Source organism: Megalobrama amblycephala, linkage group LG17 (assembly GCF_018812025.1).
Source record: "Megalobrama amblycephala isolate DHTTF-2021 linkage group LG17, ASM1881202v1, whole genome shotgun sequence".
Classification (NCBI taxonomy): Eukaryota; Metazoa; Chordata; class Actinopteri; order Cypriniformes; family Xenocyprididae; genus Megalobrama; species Megalobrama amblycephala.
The window spans coordinates 42,936,006-42,957,138 of record NC_063060.1 but is presented as its reverse complement, the minus strand read 5'-3'; the positions used below and the strand labels follow the sequence as shown (position 1 = coordinate 42,957,138).

Genomic DNA, 21,133 nt, shown 5'->3' with positions numbered 1-21,133 from the left:
ATTCAAAAGAAATAGAAATATTTTGTAACATTTTGAATGTCTTTAATGTCACTTTATTAATTTGATGTCTCCTTTCTGAATAATGTAGTATCTGATTTCTTACTGACTGAAAAATTAATGGCATAGTTTATACAAAAATATCATTGGAAACCCACATATTATTAATCCACAAAATATGATATTACAACATTCAGTATTTGAGGTGTCTTTTCATTATTTCAATGCTTGTATTACCTGTCAATGACTGCTTCCCCCTGCTCTCTAGGAGTGAATTTGTTCTCTGTAATTTATACAGTAATCCCAAGTAAGTTTATGAAAGATTTATGTTGATTATATTACATAATATGGATTATATTACATGGATTATATTACACGTTTATATTACACGATAAACATGTTTTGTGTAACATTAGTAACACATTATTAGCTGTTTGATAGCGCAGTCAAGCAAAAGGCTAATCATATTAATTACCATTATGTGTCCGATGTTGTAAAGAGCGAAACCATTGTGCAGCGTTTACCTCAGTAAGTTGACCAAGTGGATCTCTGAGCTGGCGTGAGCGAGTGGAGGCGGGGCTAATTTGCATTTTCATTGATCCGCATATATTAAATGAGGCAAGGGTGTAGAGTTACATGCAATCTATTTTAATGCATGAAAAAACGTTTAAATATGTCATTTTGGTGATCAAAGATGAGTGTTATGGGATACAATTATTGACTACAGGGGGACTTTAAATTTATAAATGTTTATTATAAGTTGAACACATTTATTGACTTAATTTACTTTATTAAATTATCTATTTGCTCTACAAAATGCACTCAAAAAGTACCCTTATTGAACAATCAATTTATTTGACAGCAGGAATTCCATCCTAAACATGTATATGAGGCTCACAGGCTAAACACAGGCGACACTCTTCTGCATAATAGTAGCCACAAAATACAAAAACATTACAGAAACTCCTCTAAATGTCCAACATGACTGAACATTAACACTAACACAAACTAACAACATCTTTCCCTTTACTGTAAAATAACACGTTAATCCCTAAATTTACTCTCCTAATGCAGGAACTATGGATCCACTGCCCAGTTAATGCCCAGTGTGTTTCACTCAGTAATGTTAAGTTGACTGAATAAACACTTAAGTAAAGCTGGCAATACTCATTTTTAGTAGAAACAACTCAGGTAAATTAAGTTAATGTAGTTACATTCGTTTTTTAAGTAATGTGAACAAGGATGGTTTTGAGTGAAACTAACAACAGTAAAAGTTCGTTTTTGTTTTGTTTTTCAGTGTTCACAATCAGTCATGTTGGTTTTCATGGTAGTGTTCACTACAAAGGTCAGCTGTGGTTGGAGCACATACAGCCATCTGTTCCTTGTGAGGATTTCAAAATCTGTTACATCACCAAAGGAGGTACTACATGTTCGAATATGTTTACTGCAGTATCTTATGGTGGTGATGCAGCTGGATATCAGTGAGATTGCTTCCCTGTTTCAGAAACTCTTCATGAGACTTTTCCAGTGTACATGAAAAAGTTTAATGGTCCTGAGGTGAGCAGTCAACATTATGCTTTATCGACTTTGATTTAAATGTGATGTATTATTTTAATTTTATTCTTCAGAAATTAAATGTGTTGTGTATGTATTATACTATATAAATAATAATAATAATACAAAATAAAAATAAGATTCAATGCTATAATCTTATAGTTAAACTGATTTTGCTATTTTACTTTCCAGGGAGAGTATCAGATTTACCTGACTGTCGACATTATTGATGACCTTGGAAACAAAGTGACATTACAATCCAATGCCACTATAGAAGCAAAAAATTATAGCAGTGAGAAGACATTTTTTGTCCCACAGCTGGGAGGACTGTAGAGAAAACTACATGGAGTATCCCGCTTCTTTCTTTTTGAGGCAGATGTCATTTATTCATTCTGTATTTTTGGTTCTGTTTTCTGAGCAAATCAGGTGATCATCAGTGTTTAAAACATTGTCACTGTAATGATTGTTTTGAAGTTCAGACATGGTGTCATTTAACAGACATGCACACGGTCTGATATCAGGTATCAAACATTTGAATTATCAATAACATTTAGATTCCACCAAATAGGAAAGACATCATCTTCAGCCCACCAGCAGTCTGTCAATTAGGAACTTGATTCTTCTTCTTCCAGGATGACACATTATCAGCTGCTGAGTATCGTCATTCATTCAGAACTGCTCTCCATAAAATAAAAAAAGACAAAAAGGCCACAACCTGATTACGCGTTTGAGCTCCTGATTATTGTAGTGGCTAATTGTGTTTGTCTGTTCATTAGTAGTTATTTCATAGTTATTTTTAACATAACATCAGATAATTAATAAGTGTTACTGAGATGATAAACCTAATCCATATGGATCGAGTGATTTAGTCCAAATGTTCTAAAGAGACTCGATCGCTTTTTATGATGAACAGATTTAATTTAGGCTTTTACTCACATGTAAACATTGATTAGTGAATATAAGCAGAAGCTCAACCGAACCTGAATGACACACAAGAACAAACCTCTTCTAGAAGCTCAAACATGCTGTGTAACACACGAGAATGAACCTCATTTGTTACGCAGCACATTTGAGCTTCCGGAAGAGGTTTGTCCTTGTGCTTCATTCGTCTTTTTTTTTTTTTTTTTAAATGTTTATTAAATTATTCCCAATAGTCTGTTCTCTAAATTGTATAGTTTTTCTCTTGGTTGTGCTGTTTCCAGTACATTTATGTTAGAGCTTTTATCCAATCATATTTCAGCATTCATGTGTTGTCAGGGTCAAAATCTGCCTTGAGGCAACAGTGTTTCTTCAAGCATCTTGGAGACACAGCCACAATTCTTCTGGATTTAGTTTGTCTCAGTTTCATCTGTTTCTTCATGTGATCACAGACAGACTCAATGATGGATGAGATCAGATCTCCATGTGGAGCACCAGCTGTTGTCAGACTCCTTGTGCATTCACTTGTGCAATTTCACTGGATAATTACAATGATCAGGGCTTGAGTCTGAATTCATGTTTATTGCCTACTGCTAATTTTAACTCAGTCTAGATCTGTTGTTATTTGTGATTCAGAACACATGAGAGCACAGGGCTTGACACTTACTTTTTTCCCAAGAAGCACATGTGTTTGGAAGTTGAAAAATTCAGGAGTGCATCACAAATTTTAGAGGCGCAATTTTTTTTTTAATTTGTGTTTTAGCTTAATAAGTTGATATAAAGAGACATTGTGAAGGAGAATACAAAAAGTACACAAGGTTTTTAAATATTTCCGCTTCAAACTGTTTTTATTAATTATGTAATTTATATTTATATTATTATTATTTATGTAATTATAGTCCTACTTTAAACTGTATATACATAGGCATGCAACTTGTATCAGATTTTCATTTAACGATAATTTGTCATGGTAGATTATATGGGATCACGTATTGAATTAGGTTAGGATAAAGTGCTGTCCTTCAAACAGATTTAATAACTTTTTTCTTACAACATTTAAATATACAGTATCTGAAACAATACACAGACAATGTATAAAACAAACGTTTCAAACAAGTGAAAAAGAACTATAAAAAACAATAAGTAACACTTTACAATAAGGTCCTAAAAAAATAAGTCCTAAAAAAACAAAAAGAAAAATTAACCGCAAACACTGCGAAATCAAAGCGCTTTATCGTGCATATCAGTGTATATAATTGGTGAAATATACGTTTTTTTGTTTGTTTGTTTGTTTGTTTGTTTGTTTTGTTTTTTTAAATATATGTTCCGTGAAATATCGCATGTGTCGAATCTGTCGCAGTTTAACTTCTGCTGGAAATCCAGGTAAACATCTGCGTGCACGCGCATGTTCCCAGTTATGATCCATAACACCTGTTGATATCCGAACAGAAGAATCTTCCAGAAATGACAATCATTTGAAGGACACTGATGGTAAAACATGAAGAAAGGGTTACTGAGAAAGAGTTACTGAAAACGAATATACTTCTGAAGGTTTTCTCTCATTTTCTCTTCAGTTTTAGGCTGTTGTTTTTGTGATGCGAAATCGAAAGTATTTTTGAACCAAAGATTTACAGTAAACAGGAAGATGAAGCCTAACGTGAGTGTGTTTATTATTATTATTATTATTATTAGTCACAGAACAAAAATCTACTATTATTAAATGCAATATTTCAGTTCATATATAGCAGTTATGATTAGTAGTTATACAGTGTGATCATTATAATTCAGGATACTTTTACTCCATCAGTTATTTTAGGATCATTTGAATGTAATGAATTCAACCATTATTGTGAACTTGAAGTAATGATTAAACAACAAACAATTCAACAATTAATAAAGATTGGGTAAATATGATTGTAAGATATTAAACTGCAATAGAAAATATAACAAATTAGGTTTAAACAGTGTGAATTTCTGTTCTCCAGTGAATTCATATTTAGAGTCATTAAACAATTAAACTCATTAAACAATCTGAAATTATTAAGATCATTCAGTTATTTTACATGACAATATATTTGTAACTCACTGTATTTTATTCATTGTTTTTTGCTGTTGTGTCTAACTCATCATTCTTCATTATTTTCATGTTCTTCATCTCTGTAAAATCTTGTCATTTCCAGATCCTGCTGAACGATTGATTGTTTTCTCAAACCAGTGCTGATCAGAGGAGCGAGGAAAGGACTCTCTCTCTAAGATGAGTCTCTCAGAGAAACACAGGTAACACTGCGTCTGTTTCACACCATCATTTTAAACTCTACTGGAGTTTGTTTTTCCCTGGAATATCAAAACTTTAATTAAAACATTCACCTCGCTCTCCCAGCTAATCAGGTGCCAAGACCTATAAATCAAATTAAGAATACAAAAAAGGTCTGCACTCTAAAAAGACTTTAATTAAAGTACACAGGAGATAAGATGACAAACGTTTCGGCTCTTCGCCTTCGTCAGTGTAACAATTTCATTCACTCTCAATAATAATATAGAAAATGCACTATAAATCCAGAGGTGTTTACAATCATGCTTAAAACAATCAGATAATTAGTCCACAAACTTCAGTTCAAGTCCATAATAGATCACAATTAAGGAATGACTAGAGTAAAATCACATATCTGACAAGATACACAACAATGATTTCCAAGACACCAGAATAGATCTTTCAAAGAATAATAAACACCAGAATAGCTTCATCAACAAAAAACAAATATAAATAGGATACAATAACACATTAAGACAGCATAGCCGTTCATAAACATTGTACTCAAAAAAAAAAAAAAAAAAAAAAAAAAACTTTAAGCATTTTTTAAATTTTTTTTCTTTGATCAACTTCAGTTTTGAACCTCTTAAATTAACCGTTTGCCACGGGGCACTATAGACAATATCACAGTTAATAATTTGTTAATTTCCTTCTAGACGCGACCACAGTGAATTAATCCAAATACATGACTTCATAAATCATAAAATTATTGACAGACATTAGGAAACAACTATACACTTAATTTAACTGAAGTATGCTAACAAAAACTGTGTCACACAGACATTTCTGCTCTCCATTTCTGTTAATGAAAAATAAAACTTGACATGTTCTCTTAAATCAGAGTCAAGCATTTTTTTTAAAATCATAAACATTTAATCTCACTCATGTACATTAAAGAAATCATTAAACTAATGTGAGCCAGTAAAATAAAATGAACATTAACTATAAAACTGTAAATTGTGTGAGTGTGTGCATTTCTGTGGAGGATTAGATAAAGACACGGATGTGTTTCAGAGACAGTTGAACCTCCTTTACTAAAGTGTTTTTCTCTCTGTTGTTTGTGTCATTAGTGTAAGATCAGGATCACATGTGTCCAGCTCTGTGTCTCTGAAGAGTGATCAGTCAAAAGAAGGTGTAGAACCAGACTTCAGTGGGGAAAAACCATCATCTAATAAAAGGTATTTCATGTTCTAATTTTTGGTCACACGTTACTGTTAGGATGTGTCACAATTTTCAAATACTTGATCAGTTGATTTAATTATAGAATATCGAACAGGATGAGCAATATGTTATAACACGTTTAGGCAGCCTAAAATCATTATGGCTTCAGCTGCAACACCGGTATCATCACTTGCCCACCGCGGCACCGACCTCACCGTCGTTTTGATTTTTTTATAGTAATAAAAATAATTTAGTTTAGTTAGAGAACAAACACTACAATTAAAAACATTCAGCATGAAAAACATTCAGCGTGAGCCAAACAAGAGTCACCAGCTCAGATCAGTTGCAGGAGTCAGATTTCACCTCACTTCGATTTCGCCTCACTCTTGACTGACATAGATGATGGCGGAAGATTTGGTTTCAAAGTGAAATTTAAAAGTGACCATTTAAGCGAGTTTGTCATTGTACTGTTTTGTTGTTGTTTTTTTCATTGGTGCTAATTTGAAAATGAAAGTAAAATGTGCACAGACATTCATAACAGAGCTTCTCCACTGGCGCAGAGCGAGCGATTTCAGTTCATTCCTCAATTTTTATAGGAATTAATTGCGGCCTTGAGCATTTTACTTTCACTTGGTTATGCTTATTATATTAATATGTTCTGTTACAATCATTATATGGTTTGAGTTAAGATAGCATAAATTTTAAAATGTTGTATCAGTGAATACCAATCATGAAATAATTTTAGATCAAGTATTTATCAGAGTATTCACAACTAATGCTTCTTTTTTTTTCTCTTTTTGTAATATTTTGCCTGGAAAATCAGTATTTTACTGTATTTATTTGATTACAGGCTTCAATATGAGACATTAGACTCAGACGTTCAGACTCACAGGAACAAGAATTTAAAAGACAATCTAAAGGGAATCTTCCTGGTAGGAAAAACATTTTCATAAATGATAAATATTTATAACAAACCAATATGTTATTGAACAAAGAAATTTAATTATATTCCTCTTGTAGATGTACAGGTTGGTTTAAATCGTTATTTTGTCTTTTTTCTTACTTTTGTTTGTAGGATCTTGAGAGCAAAATAATCAAATTTCTGAAAAAAGAGCTGGAAAAGTTTAAGAAAATATTACAAAATGAGAACACAGAAAACTTTGTGAAGGACTTTAATGAGAATAGATGCAGTATCAAAGCAGCAGCTCTTGATCTCACACTGCATTACCTGAGAGAGATGAAGCAAGATGAAGCTGCTGACGCTCTAGAAGGTCAGAGACTCATGACCATCTGTCAGTTTGTCACTTATTAATGTAGACTATCTATAAAACTATAAATTAAGACTAAAATTATCTATTTTTTGTTCCTGTGTTTAGATGAGCTGATCTTCATTCATCAGCTAAAATGTGGCCTAAAGAAGAAGTATCAATGTGTGTTTGAAGGAATGGCGAAGCATGGTGACTCCATACTTCTGAATAACATCTACACAGATCTCTATATCACTCAGGGTGGCAGTGAACAGGTCAATACTGAACATGAGGTCAGACAGATTGAAGTTGCTTCCAGGCGTCATGAATCTCAAGAGATTCAGGTTAAATGCACAAATTTGTTTGAAGCACCTGAACAAGACGAGGAGATCCGAACTGTTCTGACAAAAGGAGTCGCTGGCATCGGAAAATCAGTCTCTGTGCAAAAGTTTGTTCTGGACTGGGCTGAAGGAAGGAAAAGAAAATCAAGATATCAGTTTCATATTTCCTCTTCCATTCAGAGAGATGAACTTAAAGGAGAAAGAAAAACTAAGTTTGATGGACCTTATAACTCATTTTTTCCCAGAGACAAAAGGACTAAACCTTACAAGAAGGAATCGATTCAAAGTCCTGTTCATCCTTGATGGATTGGACGAATGTCGCCTTCCTCTGAAGTTTGATTGTAATGAGACGTGGAGTGATGTATCGTCACCAGCCTCTCTGGATGTTCTCCTAACGAACCTCATGAAGGGAAATCTGCTTCCTTCTGCTCTCATCTGGATCACCACCAGACCAGCAGCTGCCAGTAAGATTCCTCCTGACTGTATCGACCGGCTGACAGAGATACGAGGATTCAGTGATGCACAAAAGGAAGAGTACTTCAAAAAAAGATTGACGGATCAGAATCAGGCCAACACAATCATTGATCATGTTAAAAAATCAAAGAGTCTCTTTATCATGTGCCACATTCCAGTCTTCTGCTGGATTTCAGCCACTGTTCTCCAGAACATTCTGGAGGAGAAAAGAAATAATGATGTGAAAAACAATCAGGCTGATGAGATCTCTAAAACACTACAGGAATCAAATACTGAAGACACTCCCAAGACTCTGACACAAATGTACACACACTTTCTCCGCTTTCAGATCCAGCAGAGCCGCCGAAAATATGATGGAGAATACGCAGCAGATGTTTCCTGGGATAAAGACGCCATCCTTTCACTGGGGAAACTGGCATTTCATCAGCTGGAGAGAAACAACGTGATCTTCTATGACACAGACCTGGAAGCCTGTGGTATTGATGTCTATAAGGCATCAGTTTACTCAGGCATGTGTACCCAGATCTTTAAGGAGGAAACAGGGATCATTCTTGGTACCATGTACTGCTTTGTTCACTTGAGCATTCAAGAGTTTATTGCAGCCCTGTATGCACATCTGTTTCTAGACATCAACAAGAAAAGTATGTTTGTTCATGAGTCTACAGAACAGGAAAACAAAAATGAAACCATGATAGATTTTCTCAAGACTGCAGTGGACGAGGCGCTCAAGAGTGACAATGGACACCTGGACCTTTTCCTTCGCTTCCTCCTCGGTCTGTCACTCCAGTCTAATCGACGACTCTTATGGGGTCTGTTGACACAGCAAGACGGCAATGACCAGAGCAACAAGGAAATAGTTCAGTACATCAAGCAGAAATTAGAAGGATAATCTGTCTGCAGAGAGATCCATCAATCTGTTCTACTGTCTGAATGAACTGAACGACCAAACTCTGGTGAAGGAGATTCAGACTCATCTTAGCAAAGGAAGTCTCTCATCTGGTGACCTTTCACCTGCCCAGTGGTCTGCTTTGGTCTTTGTGTTGTTGACATCAGAGAAGAGCTGGAGGAGTTTGAGCTTCAGAAATTCAAGAAATCAGACGAGTGTCTCATTAGATTATCAGCAGTCATCAAAACCTCCAGAAGAGCACTGTAAGTCATTTAATACATTTTGTCATGTTTTGCTCTCATCTGAAAAATGCATTTATCTACATTATTCTATAGTGATTCCCCATCATGAACATGAACTTAACCGTGTAAAGCCTGACATATGAAATAATAGTCTGAAAAAAAAAGTTGAATGAAGATAGTTTAGCAAACATTCAGACAAAATATAAAAGAACATTTAAAATGTTTTCATATTTGTTTTGTATCATATGATGCATCAGATTTTTATGACTCGTAGAATTATATATTGGCTCATACTCATACTTGAGGAAGGAAAAATACATACATTTTATTCAAATACCTAAACTGTGGGGGGAGATTTTTATGTAACAGAATAAATTATATATATTATCAGTTTGTACTCTGTATCTCCCAATAATTTGATATTTTAAATGTTTATTTTAATGAGTAGTTCTGTAGTTTTAATTGTATGTGTACTGCAATACATAGATGATTGAGAGATTTACAAATGAACATTTATCAAAAGCCTGGATCATATTTGATGTACATATTTAAGATGTTTTTTCTACAAATATATATTTTTTTATCAAGTTAAAATGAAATTATTTCTAAATTAGTAAATATGAAGTAAAATAAATATACATTTAATTTCAGCAATTGTTATGGGTATTTTTATCTTTAAATTAATGATATTTCACCCATTGGTAACCTTGCTCTCTAAGATATCGGCATCAGCCATCGCTTGACCACAGTGAATAATCAAGAAAACATAAATAGCTTTAATCCAGTAAATGTTAATCTTGACATATTAATACTAAAGACAGTTTCTTAGGTTCTTAGATTTAAGTGATCTTAGCTTTACTTAAATCATTAAAGATTTCATAGCAAAAAGATGTGTACATGTGAATGGAGGCTTTTTTTGAATTATAGTGAAAGGCTTTTAACATGCTATAAAAGTATGAACTGTCTCATCTAATAGTGTCAGTGCAGTCAAGTCAATAATATTACTGAATATTAAGTGTCCCCAACTAAGAAAGCCAAGGGCAACAATGACAAGAACCCAAACTCCACCAGGTGACAGAAATAGAGGGAAAATACTTGGGAGAAACTAGGCTCAGCTATAAAGCTATAAAAAAAACTATAAATCTTTAGACATATATATCAGAGTCCTGCACGCGGACGGGTACCAGCGGGTACCCGATGGGTGACCCTCCAAATTTTATGTAACTGGTGGAATAATATTTACATGTCAGGTGCAGTGCAGGTCGGACGCGCGGTAGGCACGGGTAGACTGCAGGTCCAATAGCCAAGACTATTCCATCTCAATTCGTTGCATTTGACAGCTGCTTTCAAATGGTCCTGATGGCCCCTGCAGGATTTGTAGCGCTGAGCATTGTAGCTAGTCAGTTGCGTGGCATCTGATTGAAAGCTATAGTGATTATTAAAGGGAGTGTGCTTTGCTCGCTTTATGTATTTAATATAAGCTATTTACATTTTGAATAAAGTTTTAGAATATGTTTTGCGCTACTACAAAGAGGATCAGCAGCGGACAGGTAAACATTGCTTAGTTTTAAAAGAGACAACCGCAACAATCTAATTCTGTGATGTGATTTATTTCTCTTATAGGTTAAATGATTGTAACTTGACAGACAAAAGCTGTTCAGCTCTGGCTGCAGTTCTTGGATCAGATACCAATCTGAAAGAGCTGAACATGAACAATAATAATCTGCAGGATTCAGGAGTGAAGCTGCTCTGCACTGGACTGAGGAATTTAACGTGTAAATTGGAGATACTGAGGTAAGTCGAGCCACAATAGTCACATGACGAGAATGAGATGCAGTGACTTACAAGATGATGTCAGAGGAAAAATCTGAAGAGAACTTTTGTTAATAAAAGATGCATTTCTTTGATTAATGTAAGTGATTTTAATTTTTTTTTTTTAAATGACCCACAAACTAAGCATTAATTTTAAAATCCAAAGGTCTTTTTTTATCTGTTACAACGCGGGTATACCATATCATCCATCTTATTCATTTTGTTAACAAAAGTCCAATGTTTAATATAAACAAATTTGTCATTGCACTATTTTATTGTTGATGGTTTTTCATTAATAATAATGAACCACAAACTAAGCATTCGTTTTAAATTAAGGGGAAAATCCAAAGACCTTTTATTCATTTGTGTTACAACTAGACTTGTGCCGATATTCGGTAATGCGATAAATCGCGATAATGAATATGCACGATATTGTAATCGTCGGCACTTCAGAATACCTTAAATAATAATTTATTACCAATTATTAATTTTTTTTTATAAGGCAATTATGAATACTTTACCCATCAATCGTATAAAATGCACAACACCGCTGTATTCTGCGTCAAAAGGACACGCGCTCAGATGTAAACAATCCCAACGTGCACGAGAAGCACATGGCAGAACGAGTGAAGGAGACGCGCTGAATGAAAGTGCACGTTCACTCTCTGACAGCAGAGGGCGCTGATGGAACAGCAGAAATGCAGCGGTTACCACGGAAACCGTGCAAACAAAGTAACTGCGCTAGTGAAGTTTTTAAAATGCTTCAAACAGCCATTCATTTTTTTGTTGTTCATCACAGGACCAAATACTGAATACTTAAAAAAGACTTAAAAGGATATTTATTTTCAAACCTAAACATTTTTATATTTTAATCTGGACTACAACATGCCCTAATGATTAGAAATGTTCTGATTATTTGTTATTGTTCAGTAAAACTTTGAAAACATACAGCTTCATTAGTTAACATGTTAATTCATTATCACTAAACTGACAATAAAAATACTTATAAAGTATTAATTATTATTAATTAAAGTTAATTTCTTAGTTACTATTTAATAACATGACTAAAATCAAAATAACTTATTTAATAGACCTGAGATAAAACTAACAATGATCAGTTGTGTTTCTAAACTAACATTAACAAAAAATAACACTTTCTGTATCAAATGTAGCTATTGCTCAATCTTAGTTAATGCATTAAATAGAGTAAAGTGTTATCTGTTGTTCTTTATAGCCTTCTTTTGCATTTTAATCTGTTTGAAAATTTCAGTCAGAGTTGTTTTTGTTTTATTACAAAAAGAGTTCTTAAACCTGTTAAACTATGACAAAAATGGTTTTGCAACTTATTTTAATATCGTGATAATACCGTATACCGTGATAAAAGCTTCATCAATTAATCGCAACATGAAAATTTGATACCGTCACATGCCTAGTTACAACACAGGCATACCATGTCATCAGTCCTATTTGTTTTGTTGATAAAAGTTTGATGTTTAATATAAGCGAGTTTGTCATTATGCTACTATATAGTTGTTGTGTTTTTCATTAAGAGTAATATTGAATGGACATCAAGCATTCGTTTTGTTCTAAAAAAAAAAGGAAAGATCTAATGTTAAAGACCAAAATGTACTCTGTGCACAAGATGGCGCCTGTGAGCTTCAGCAATGCGAGTGTGTGCATGTTTACTTCTCATACTATTTTGGTTTTAACGACATTTGCATTTCACCATAAGAAGAAACTTACATGTGAAATTTGAAAAATTAATGTTTTTTTTTTTGTTTTTTTTTTGGTGGTCTATCAGAGACGGTCTATAAGATGGTCTATCAGAGATGAAAGAAACATCATTCTTATATTATTGTGTACCTCTGTGCAGTAATTCATAGAGATACGCAGAGATTATCTTTCATTCTTTTTCCTTTTGTTTGCCTCCATATTCACTTGACAGTTTTTGCAACTAACTTTTAATACATTTGTACAAATGACAAAATAAAATTCACTTTGAGGATTTATATTGTTCAGGTTTAACTGACAAGGCTTAAGCTAGTCCTAGACTAAAATGCATGTTTGGGCTGTTTTAACTGGAAGCAACCTATTAAAATGTGTCAGTGCCATTGTTTTGTCTCAAGATGCGCAACAGTAATGTTTTTTTTTTTTTTTTTTTTTTTTTTTTTTAGTGTTCATTTATAAAAGCTATTTAAATATCCTAATTGAACTAAGGCCTAATCCTGGCCCTGTCTGTGAAACTGGGCCTAAATGTTTTCATTCCTGTTCTAGACTCTCTAACTGCAGTGTAACAGAAGAAGGTTATAAAGCTCTGGCTTCAGCTCTGAGATCAAACCCTTCACACCTGATAGAGCTGGATCTCACAGGAAATGATCCTGGACAATCAGGAGTGAAGGAGCTCAGTGATTTACTACAGGATCCAAACTGTCAACTGAAGACACTGAGGTGAGACGGGATGAAATCATTAACAAAATTAGTTATATGCAGGCTAAATATTCATAACAAATATATTATTTTAGGTATACAATAAGCTGAGTGGATGCCCTTGGGGTGACGTTTATGGACAATTAGATGTTCTACAAAGCGTTATACATTTACTTTTGTGCTTGAAGCAATTTGCTTATGTAATAAATCTGGCTTATTATTATTATTATTATATTTTCTTTTTTTCCCCCTTTTTTTATTTATTTAGATTTTTTGAATGTATATGCATTATATATGTGAAGCAACATGAGACTCTAAATTAATTGCCCCTAGGGGATAAATAAAGCTCTAAACTACACTACACTTACTTACTCACCCTCATGTCATTCAGACACACCAATAAGACCTTCATCAAGACGTTCATCTTCAGAACGCAAATTAAGGCATTTTGATGAAATCCGAGAGCTCTCTGACTCCTCAATAGACGGCAATTTAATTACCACTGTCAATGTCCAGAAAGGTACTAAAGACATTGTTAAAATAGTCAACGTGGCTACAGTTGTTCAAAATGAATTTTATGAAGCGACATGAATACCTTTTGAGCACAAAAACAAAACAAAAACGATGACTTTATTCAACAATCTCTTCTCTTCCCTGCCATTCTCCTTACGCAGTCGATGCAGTAACACAGTGCAGGCTTCTGTGTTTACATCTGAACGCCGGCTCATTATTGGCCAAAGCTGATCATGTGAGCAGCATGAGACATGCGTGTGATGCTGACGCTGGAGCCGGCCAATAATAAGCCTGGAAGCGCTGAGTGTAAACAACATATGAGAATGACACAGAAGAGAAGATATAGTTGAATAAAGTCGTTATTTTTGTTTTTGCGCACAAAAAGTATTCTTGTCACTTCATAAAATTAAGATTGAACTACTGCAGTCACATGGACTATTTTAACAATGTCTTTAGTACCTTTCTGGACCTTGAAAGTGGTGGTTAAATTGCTGTCTATGGAGGAGTCATATACCTCTGAGATTTTATCAAAAATATCTTAATTTGTGTTCTGAAGATGAACAAAGGTCTTACGGATGTGGAACAACATAAGGGTGAGTAAATAATGACAGAAATTTCTTTTCATTTTTTTCCCTTTTTTCAAGTTTTTGTATCTTATCAATCATGTTTGTAGTGCAACAGACATTTAGTTGAGAACTGAATTGACTCTTCTGCAGGTTTTTGAGTGCTGCTGCAGATGAAGCCTGTCAGTATGTGGAGAGAGTTGTGGGTAAAAACCCGTTCCTCCAGAGAGAGCTGAATCTGAGTGAAGATGAACTAGGAGACACACGAGTGAATCAGATCGCTGCTCTACTGCAGGATAAACACTGTCGACTCAACACACTGACGTGAGTATTGTTACTGTAAAGTCAGTTCTGAGAATTCTTTATAAACACTTTATAAATGTTACAAATGTATTGCTGAAACACATTACAAAGACTGTGAATTGTGTAATGCTTAATTGTGAAGTTAGAGCGTTAAACAGTTTTTCACCAAGTCTCTGCTCAGGATTTTTTGGGCGGAGCTAAAACGGGGTCTGATGACGCACTTGGACCCCCGAGCATAGCCCCTCCCCTAACACTATATAACTGTCGGTGACGCACCGAGCATGGCGCAGCCTCTACAGCGGTTCACTCGCTCAATCTCGAGTGTCATTACAGTTATACAGCCCTTAGCTGTATACTATGGCTGTATTACTAGCCTTTAGCTAGTAATACAGCCAAATGCATATTACATGGTTGTTATAATGTACAATATGCTCGGTCTCCTTATTTAAATTTCCTAAAACGATGATATGAAGGATTCTAATGTGATCGTTCTACACCGGATAATTTTAAAATCTTTCATCAGACTGCTGGGATTCACAGATAATCCGCTGTTTTTGGTGAATGTGACTTAAAGGTGATAGAGAGGATTTTTTCGTCGACTGAGAATCCAAAGACTGTTACTGAGTTTTTCAAATGAGCGCATGCGTAAGAACAGCCCCCCTCCTTCACAGCTCACTTCAAAGGAATGCCTCCCAAAACTCGTAAACACTCGTATTGGAACACGAGTGTTTACCACCGGCATTCGCTGTGTCGTGTTTTTTGGATTCATTATGTCGGACTCACCGCAGGTAACTCATAATCTGCAGTTGTTACTCCTGTCTCCTGACAAAAACATTGCATGCGGCGCCTGTGGAGTGTGGAAAGTTACTGGAGCGCGCAGCCGCGCTCGTCTCTCACAAGGAACGTCATGGCAGTGATTGACAAGCCAGAGGGCCAATCCGCGCACGTCTCTCACAAGGAACGTCACGGCAGTGATTGACAAGCCAGAGGGCCAATCGTTTACGCGATGATCGATTACTTTTAATTGTAATGTTACTGTATCTGATATTTCCTCACGTATTTCAGTCAGAGCAGTTTTTCTCAGCGTCACACAGAGCCACAACAATGTGAAGAAACGTGACATCAAGCTTAAAATATTTGACTAAGACAGTTTGATCATGGGTCAATAATTATTTCAGTTTCTGTAGAGGGAGATCAATGGTTTTCTTCCAGAGCTTAGAAAACTCTTAGAATAAGTGACAGATTGAAAAAGCAGCTGCTCTATAAACACAGAGATGTCTTTCCTAACTTTCACAGGTTAATTCTGTGTGAATTCAATATAAGTGTGTATATATTGATTGCTCTTTTGGAACATGACTGCTAAATGGTTTACTGATTGCTGGTGTGAAACAAATTTGTGACATCAGAACTGTTCATAACTGCTTTAAATTTTCTGTAATGTTTGTATTTCACAAGTTGTAAAATGTCTAATTTTGGTGCAGCATAAACTGTAACTTTTGAACAAGTACATTTCAAAAATCTGTGATCAGTATCTGCCTGTAGATCCACCGAAAGCAAGTTGACTGAACACAAGTGCAGCTTTATTCAAATAAATGTGAACAAAATTAAAATAACAAAGAAAGACTTGACTAAGAAACATGAACATAAACCAACAGCAGTTACAGAGAACAAAGACAGACAACAAGCAATGGTAACATTAGGACTATACAGTACATACACACAGACACTAATAAACAAACAAGAAACACCTGAACACAATGAACATGAACACAAGAGGTGTGTATGACATCGGTTAAGGCTGGATATAACCAATCGGCGAGAGTAGCCGCGTGCAGACGTCACGTCAACACTTTCTGCTTCCCGTATGATGCTCGCACTGCATTTGCATACTTTATCACAGCTTAAGTGAAATAAATGCAATATTTGACTAATACACTGATGTTTCAGAGACATTTTCATTCAATACTTTATGAACTGCTTACAGCGTCTGTTTTTACAAGAATAAAGTTCAACATAAGCATATATTATTTAAATACCAATGTAGCGGGGTCTACATTTTTTTTATCAATTTTATCTTGATAAATATGACACAACATAATATCACAACTACATGAAAAGAGTTTTAACTGTTATAAAAATTCAGATTTGTGAGCATTAGTGGAACACAAAACACACGTGATCGTTGTCATGTGGTGAATCCGGCCAATCGTGAAACAGCTGTGTCGTCATCAGAGCTCGTGCAGCTCCTCTTCAGAAACTGCGCTGGCTGACTCAGCCGGCTGATCTCGAATCGCTCTCGCGGTACTTTGAAGCCATACGTCACAGTCACATGGCATCGGCGCTGTCTCCAGTCGGACAAAATTTCTTACCGGCATACACTGCTTTAAGTCAGCAGCCGATCAGTCTGTGCGGCGCTGCATCAAGGCGAACAAGCCTATCGGTAGGTGTCCACTGGCGCGGGGCGGGCGGAGCAGAGCGAGCGTTTTTCAATTCATTCCTATGGAAGTCGAGCTTCACAATCCCACAATGCACCTTGTGAGCATAAAGTTTGACTTCCATAGGAATGAACTGAAAACGCTCACTCTGCTGCACCTGCCCCGCGACAATGGACACATACTGTAAGTGTTAGGGTTAGACACATGAAACAAGGAACCAATCAGAACATGACATATGAACAGGGGGAGCACATGACAAGATCACATGAGGAACAAGACTGTGAGAATTATAGGCATTAAAAATAAAACAAAAATTAAAAAAACAAAAAAACAAACATGAATTAACAAACTAATTATGTAATACTTACCTACATTCTTGTTTGAGTAGTCGAACGATCCAAAGAAAACATCTTTAAAGCAGAAAAAAAGTCACTTTTAAAATAAGATCGGATTGATTGTATTTCAGCTATTCTCGGGTCAACAAATCAGTGATTCAATGATCCGTTCGGAGGGAGTCTCCAGTGAACTGAACTGTGGGATCCTCTGACTGAGTGTGCGACTGTCAGTTATTTGTGAACTAAATCTGCTGTAAATGGTGATCTGTTTAATCCCACTGAAATGGTTTATTCAGTTCCAGGATTTCGCAGGACTTTTTTTGTTTTTGTTTTTTTGGCGGCCTAAAATGACTGAATTTGCAGTGGCTTTTCTCAAAATTTGTGGCAATATTTGTGGTATTTCAGTGAAAATATACCACAGACAACATTCTTTTAACATTGTTATACTTTTCTGACCTCAAGAACCATTGCAGGACTCCAGACTAACATTTGAGGACAGTGCCATTAAGTTCTAGATGGCACCAGCCCCTGAGGACTGACAGTAAAGCACAGAGCTTGAGTTGAGATGCAGATAATATTAACTTTTATTATTATCATTCATAATGTCTAAATATAAATTAATAAATGAAGAGTTTGGTTCCAAAACGCTATAACTCCATTTTGATTAATTTTAGTAAAATGCCGTTTTCTTTACCAAGAAAGTGGCAAGATGAAAATTACAGTTTTCTGTTTCAAACTTTCACATAGCATTTTTTGTTTATAAAAACATTAAAAATTCAAATCTACATTTTGATTTTAAAAGGTTTATTATAAAAACAAATTATTTTTTCCCCAAAATGCAAAAAATATATGACGTTTATTTATTTTTTCAAAATGCAATTAATCCATCAATATAAAAGTTATTTTTCATATTGAAAATACACAACAAAGTAAGTTGATTCACATATATGACAGCGTCTGAACTGTTAATACTAATCTTATATACAGGCATTTGACTAAAAATACATTCAGCTGTCGCTCCCAGAATGAATTCAACAGGTCATCTTGTTAAAGTTATAAATTGAATTATTTGTCATTACAGATTAAAGAGTATCTGGCGCCACCGCACGGTTAAAATAATCACATTTACAGAGTACATTGGTATTAAAAACGGCTTTTGAAAACTGTCCATGATTCAGTTTTGTGGACTGTGACAGAAATTTGATGCTGTTGTGGAACAAGCCACAGCTTGACCGAGTGCCTCATCTTCTTCATCTCCTCACGTAATGATTACATTTCAATGACTTTCTTCCCCATCAGAGAAACCGCCACAGGTCATCAAGTGTCATCAAAAGTATTCATTTTTCTGTTTTTGTTGATCACAAAGTACAAAGCAGATAAGGAAAACTAGGATGCCGGGTGTATTCAGAGCGCCGCCGTATTGCGTGGAATAGTGCGCTGTGATTGGTTGAGCGGATATATCGCGTTCTGCAGAGAAGACTGGCGTTTGTCACGTTTTGGAAAGAAAGGGAGGAAACATGACAGAATAACACGACAGATATCACATTTTGTGCAAAATTAATAAATGACTTTTCAATACCGACCAGATACAATACTGATTTTGGCAGAAACTCATTTTTTTTTTGAAAACGGCATTTATCGTGTTTTGGAACCAAACTCTTCAAATATTAAAAAAATATATACTAATATAATAGAGTGTGTGGAAATGGCTAATAAGCCAATAAGTGCAGTGAATTCAAGCACTTTCTTCCCAGCGCTGTGTAATAATGGTGTCGTGTGATCGAGATTGTCCCGCTGCTCTGAGCTCCCGTCGCGCTCTCTTTTATTGATCCGAGCAGATAAACGCTCCGAGTATAGGCGCCGATTTACAGTATGTTTCTGCCGGTGGGTGCCCAGTGCCCCACATCAACCCCCATATATTATATTACAGATAAATCCGCGTTCAGTTTTCGCGTTTTCTAATGGTGTAGTGGTAGGATTTTTCGTTAATACAGTCCAGGTCCAGCTGTGCTCTAATTATCAGTGGTTCAAATCTGCCCTCGTATCCTTTTGTTTCCTCATAAAGTTCAAAGAAGTTGAATTAATGTTTGTATATCAAGAGCAGGAAAATGTATGTGTGCATTTTGTTAGTGATTTCCCTGGAAAGAAGAGTCAAGCAATAGATTGACGCGTATGTCAGAAGACTAAGTTGCACGAGCCACAATGCATGATTTCAATAACAACACGTCTCAGCTCTAGTTTGCTTCTTATTTAACTCAAATCAACGTCAACTTGATGTTTTATTTGCATTATATCCGTGCAGCAATATGACAATTTCGACCCAAAAAGCACATTCTTTTCACGAGTGTCGCGAGTCATGCTCTCGCTGATATCTCATGCAAGGAGAGTTTGAGCGCGCTGATGTATCTGATCGAGAGCAGAGCCATTTGTGCTCGCGCATCACTTGGATGCGCTCTCGACGTTTGCCATTAAAATATTGCCATATAAACGGCCTTAAATAAACTATAAAAAAGGGTGAAGATAGTGTCTGAAAGCTCCAATTGGTTTTCTATTGGTTAAAATCAATGGAGAATATCTCGTATTTTTCCGTGGGTGCTCGACCATTTCCGTGGGTGCTCCAGCCCCCGAGCACCCATGGGATCGGCGCCTATGGCTCCGAGCTAATTAGCAGCTCAAACGAGAAGCGCGGATTCACTCCGCCTTTGTTTGGTTTGTCCGATGAAGCTCTTCTAGATCGGTCATCACATGCATGCAAGGCTATTCTTTCTGTTTTTGGTATTGAGAAACAGCCTTTCTTTGAGTAAATGCATGTTACGATTACGTCACGTGACGTGTCTGAGCCCAAAATCTGTGGAAAACTTGCAGCAATTAAGAAAAAAGGCAAGCTCCCCCGAATATCGCATAGTTTGCTTGATTTTGTAACAAATTCAGCGATTGCAGAATTGTGAAATCCTGGAGGGACTGTTTAATGCGGATACGTCCACAGTGATATGCTTACAGATCGAGATCTCGACTCAAACACCCACGTGTCTCATTTCTAACATGACATGGATTTTTCTGTGTCTGAGCCAGAGAAAGCAGTATTGTTGTTTCTGTGTTACAAATATCCAAATTATCAGGGAAGTACTGAGATAAAATGTTATAGTTGGGATATAAACACGGAAGTCTATGTTAGCGATCAAAACAGAGCAAATCACATTTTAAAACTAACTTTGTGCTTCAAATAACAGTTGTATTGATTACATTGTTAAGGCACTATAGAATCAAGTGACTTTTAAAATGTATTTGACATTGAATGATTCATTCAAAAGTTTTGTTCAAAAACATTGATTCATCCAGAAATGAAGTAGTTATGAGTGAGTCATTGAATCACTCATTCAAAACCATTTTTTTTAAATATTTCAATTCAATATTTTTTTGTTTTAAATAGACTGCAGCAATTAATATTTTGTTCTCTAGTAAATAATTTTATTATTTTGGTTTTTTTATTAAGTTATTTTGTTTAGTTGTCTGTTCAGAATCGTGGGAGAATCATGATCTCAATTTGAAAAGAAAAATGTGATTCTCATTTTATCCAGGATCGTGCGGCTCTAACACAAATTAAAATAACGTGT

General features: G+C 35.4%; 1 protein-coding gene, 1 long non-coding RNA gene and 1 pseudogene across 8 annotated transcripts in view; all 3 read left to right on the top strand.

Moving 5' to 3' along the window:
* The window catches only part of LOC125250290 (NACHT, LRR and PYD domains-containing protein 12-like), a 224,965-nt gene that overhangs the window by 182,852 nt on the left and 20,980 nt on the right, over positions 1-21,133 (top strand). For all 7 annotated transcript variants that reach the window (XM_048162795.1, XM_048162797.1, XM_048162796.1 and 4 more), the window contains 2 exons: positions 13,218-13,391; positions 14,600-14,770. In XM_048162795.1, the coding sequence (XP_048018752.1) occupies positions 13,218-13,391; positions 14,600-14,770 (345 nt within the window). The remainder of the gene's footprint in view (positions 1-13,217; positions 13,392-14,599; positions 14,771-21,133) is intronic.
* LOC125250357 lies at positions 1,287-2,020 on the top strand. The gene is made up of 3 exons (XR_007180777.1): positions 1,287-1,417; positions 1,502-1,554; positions 1,744-2,020. It is a non-coding gene; the product is annotated as an uncharacterized LOC125250357 (long non-coding RNA).
* Positions 3,842-8,904, top strand: LOC125250303 (annotated as a pseudogene).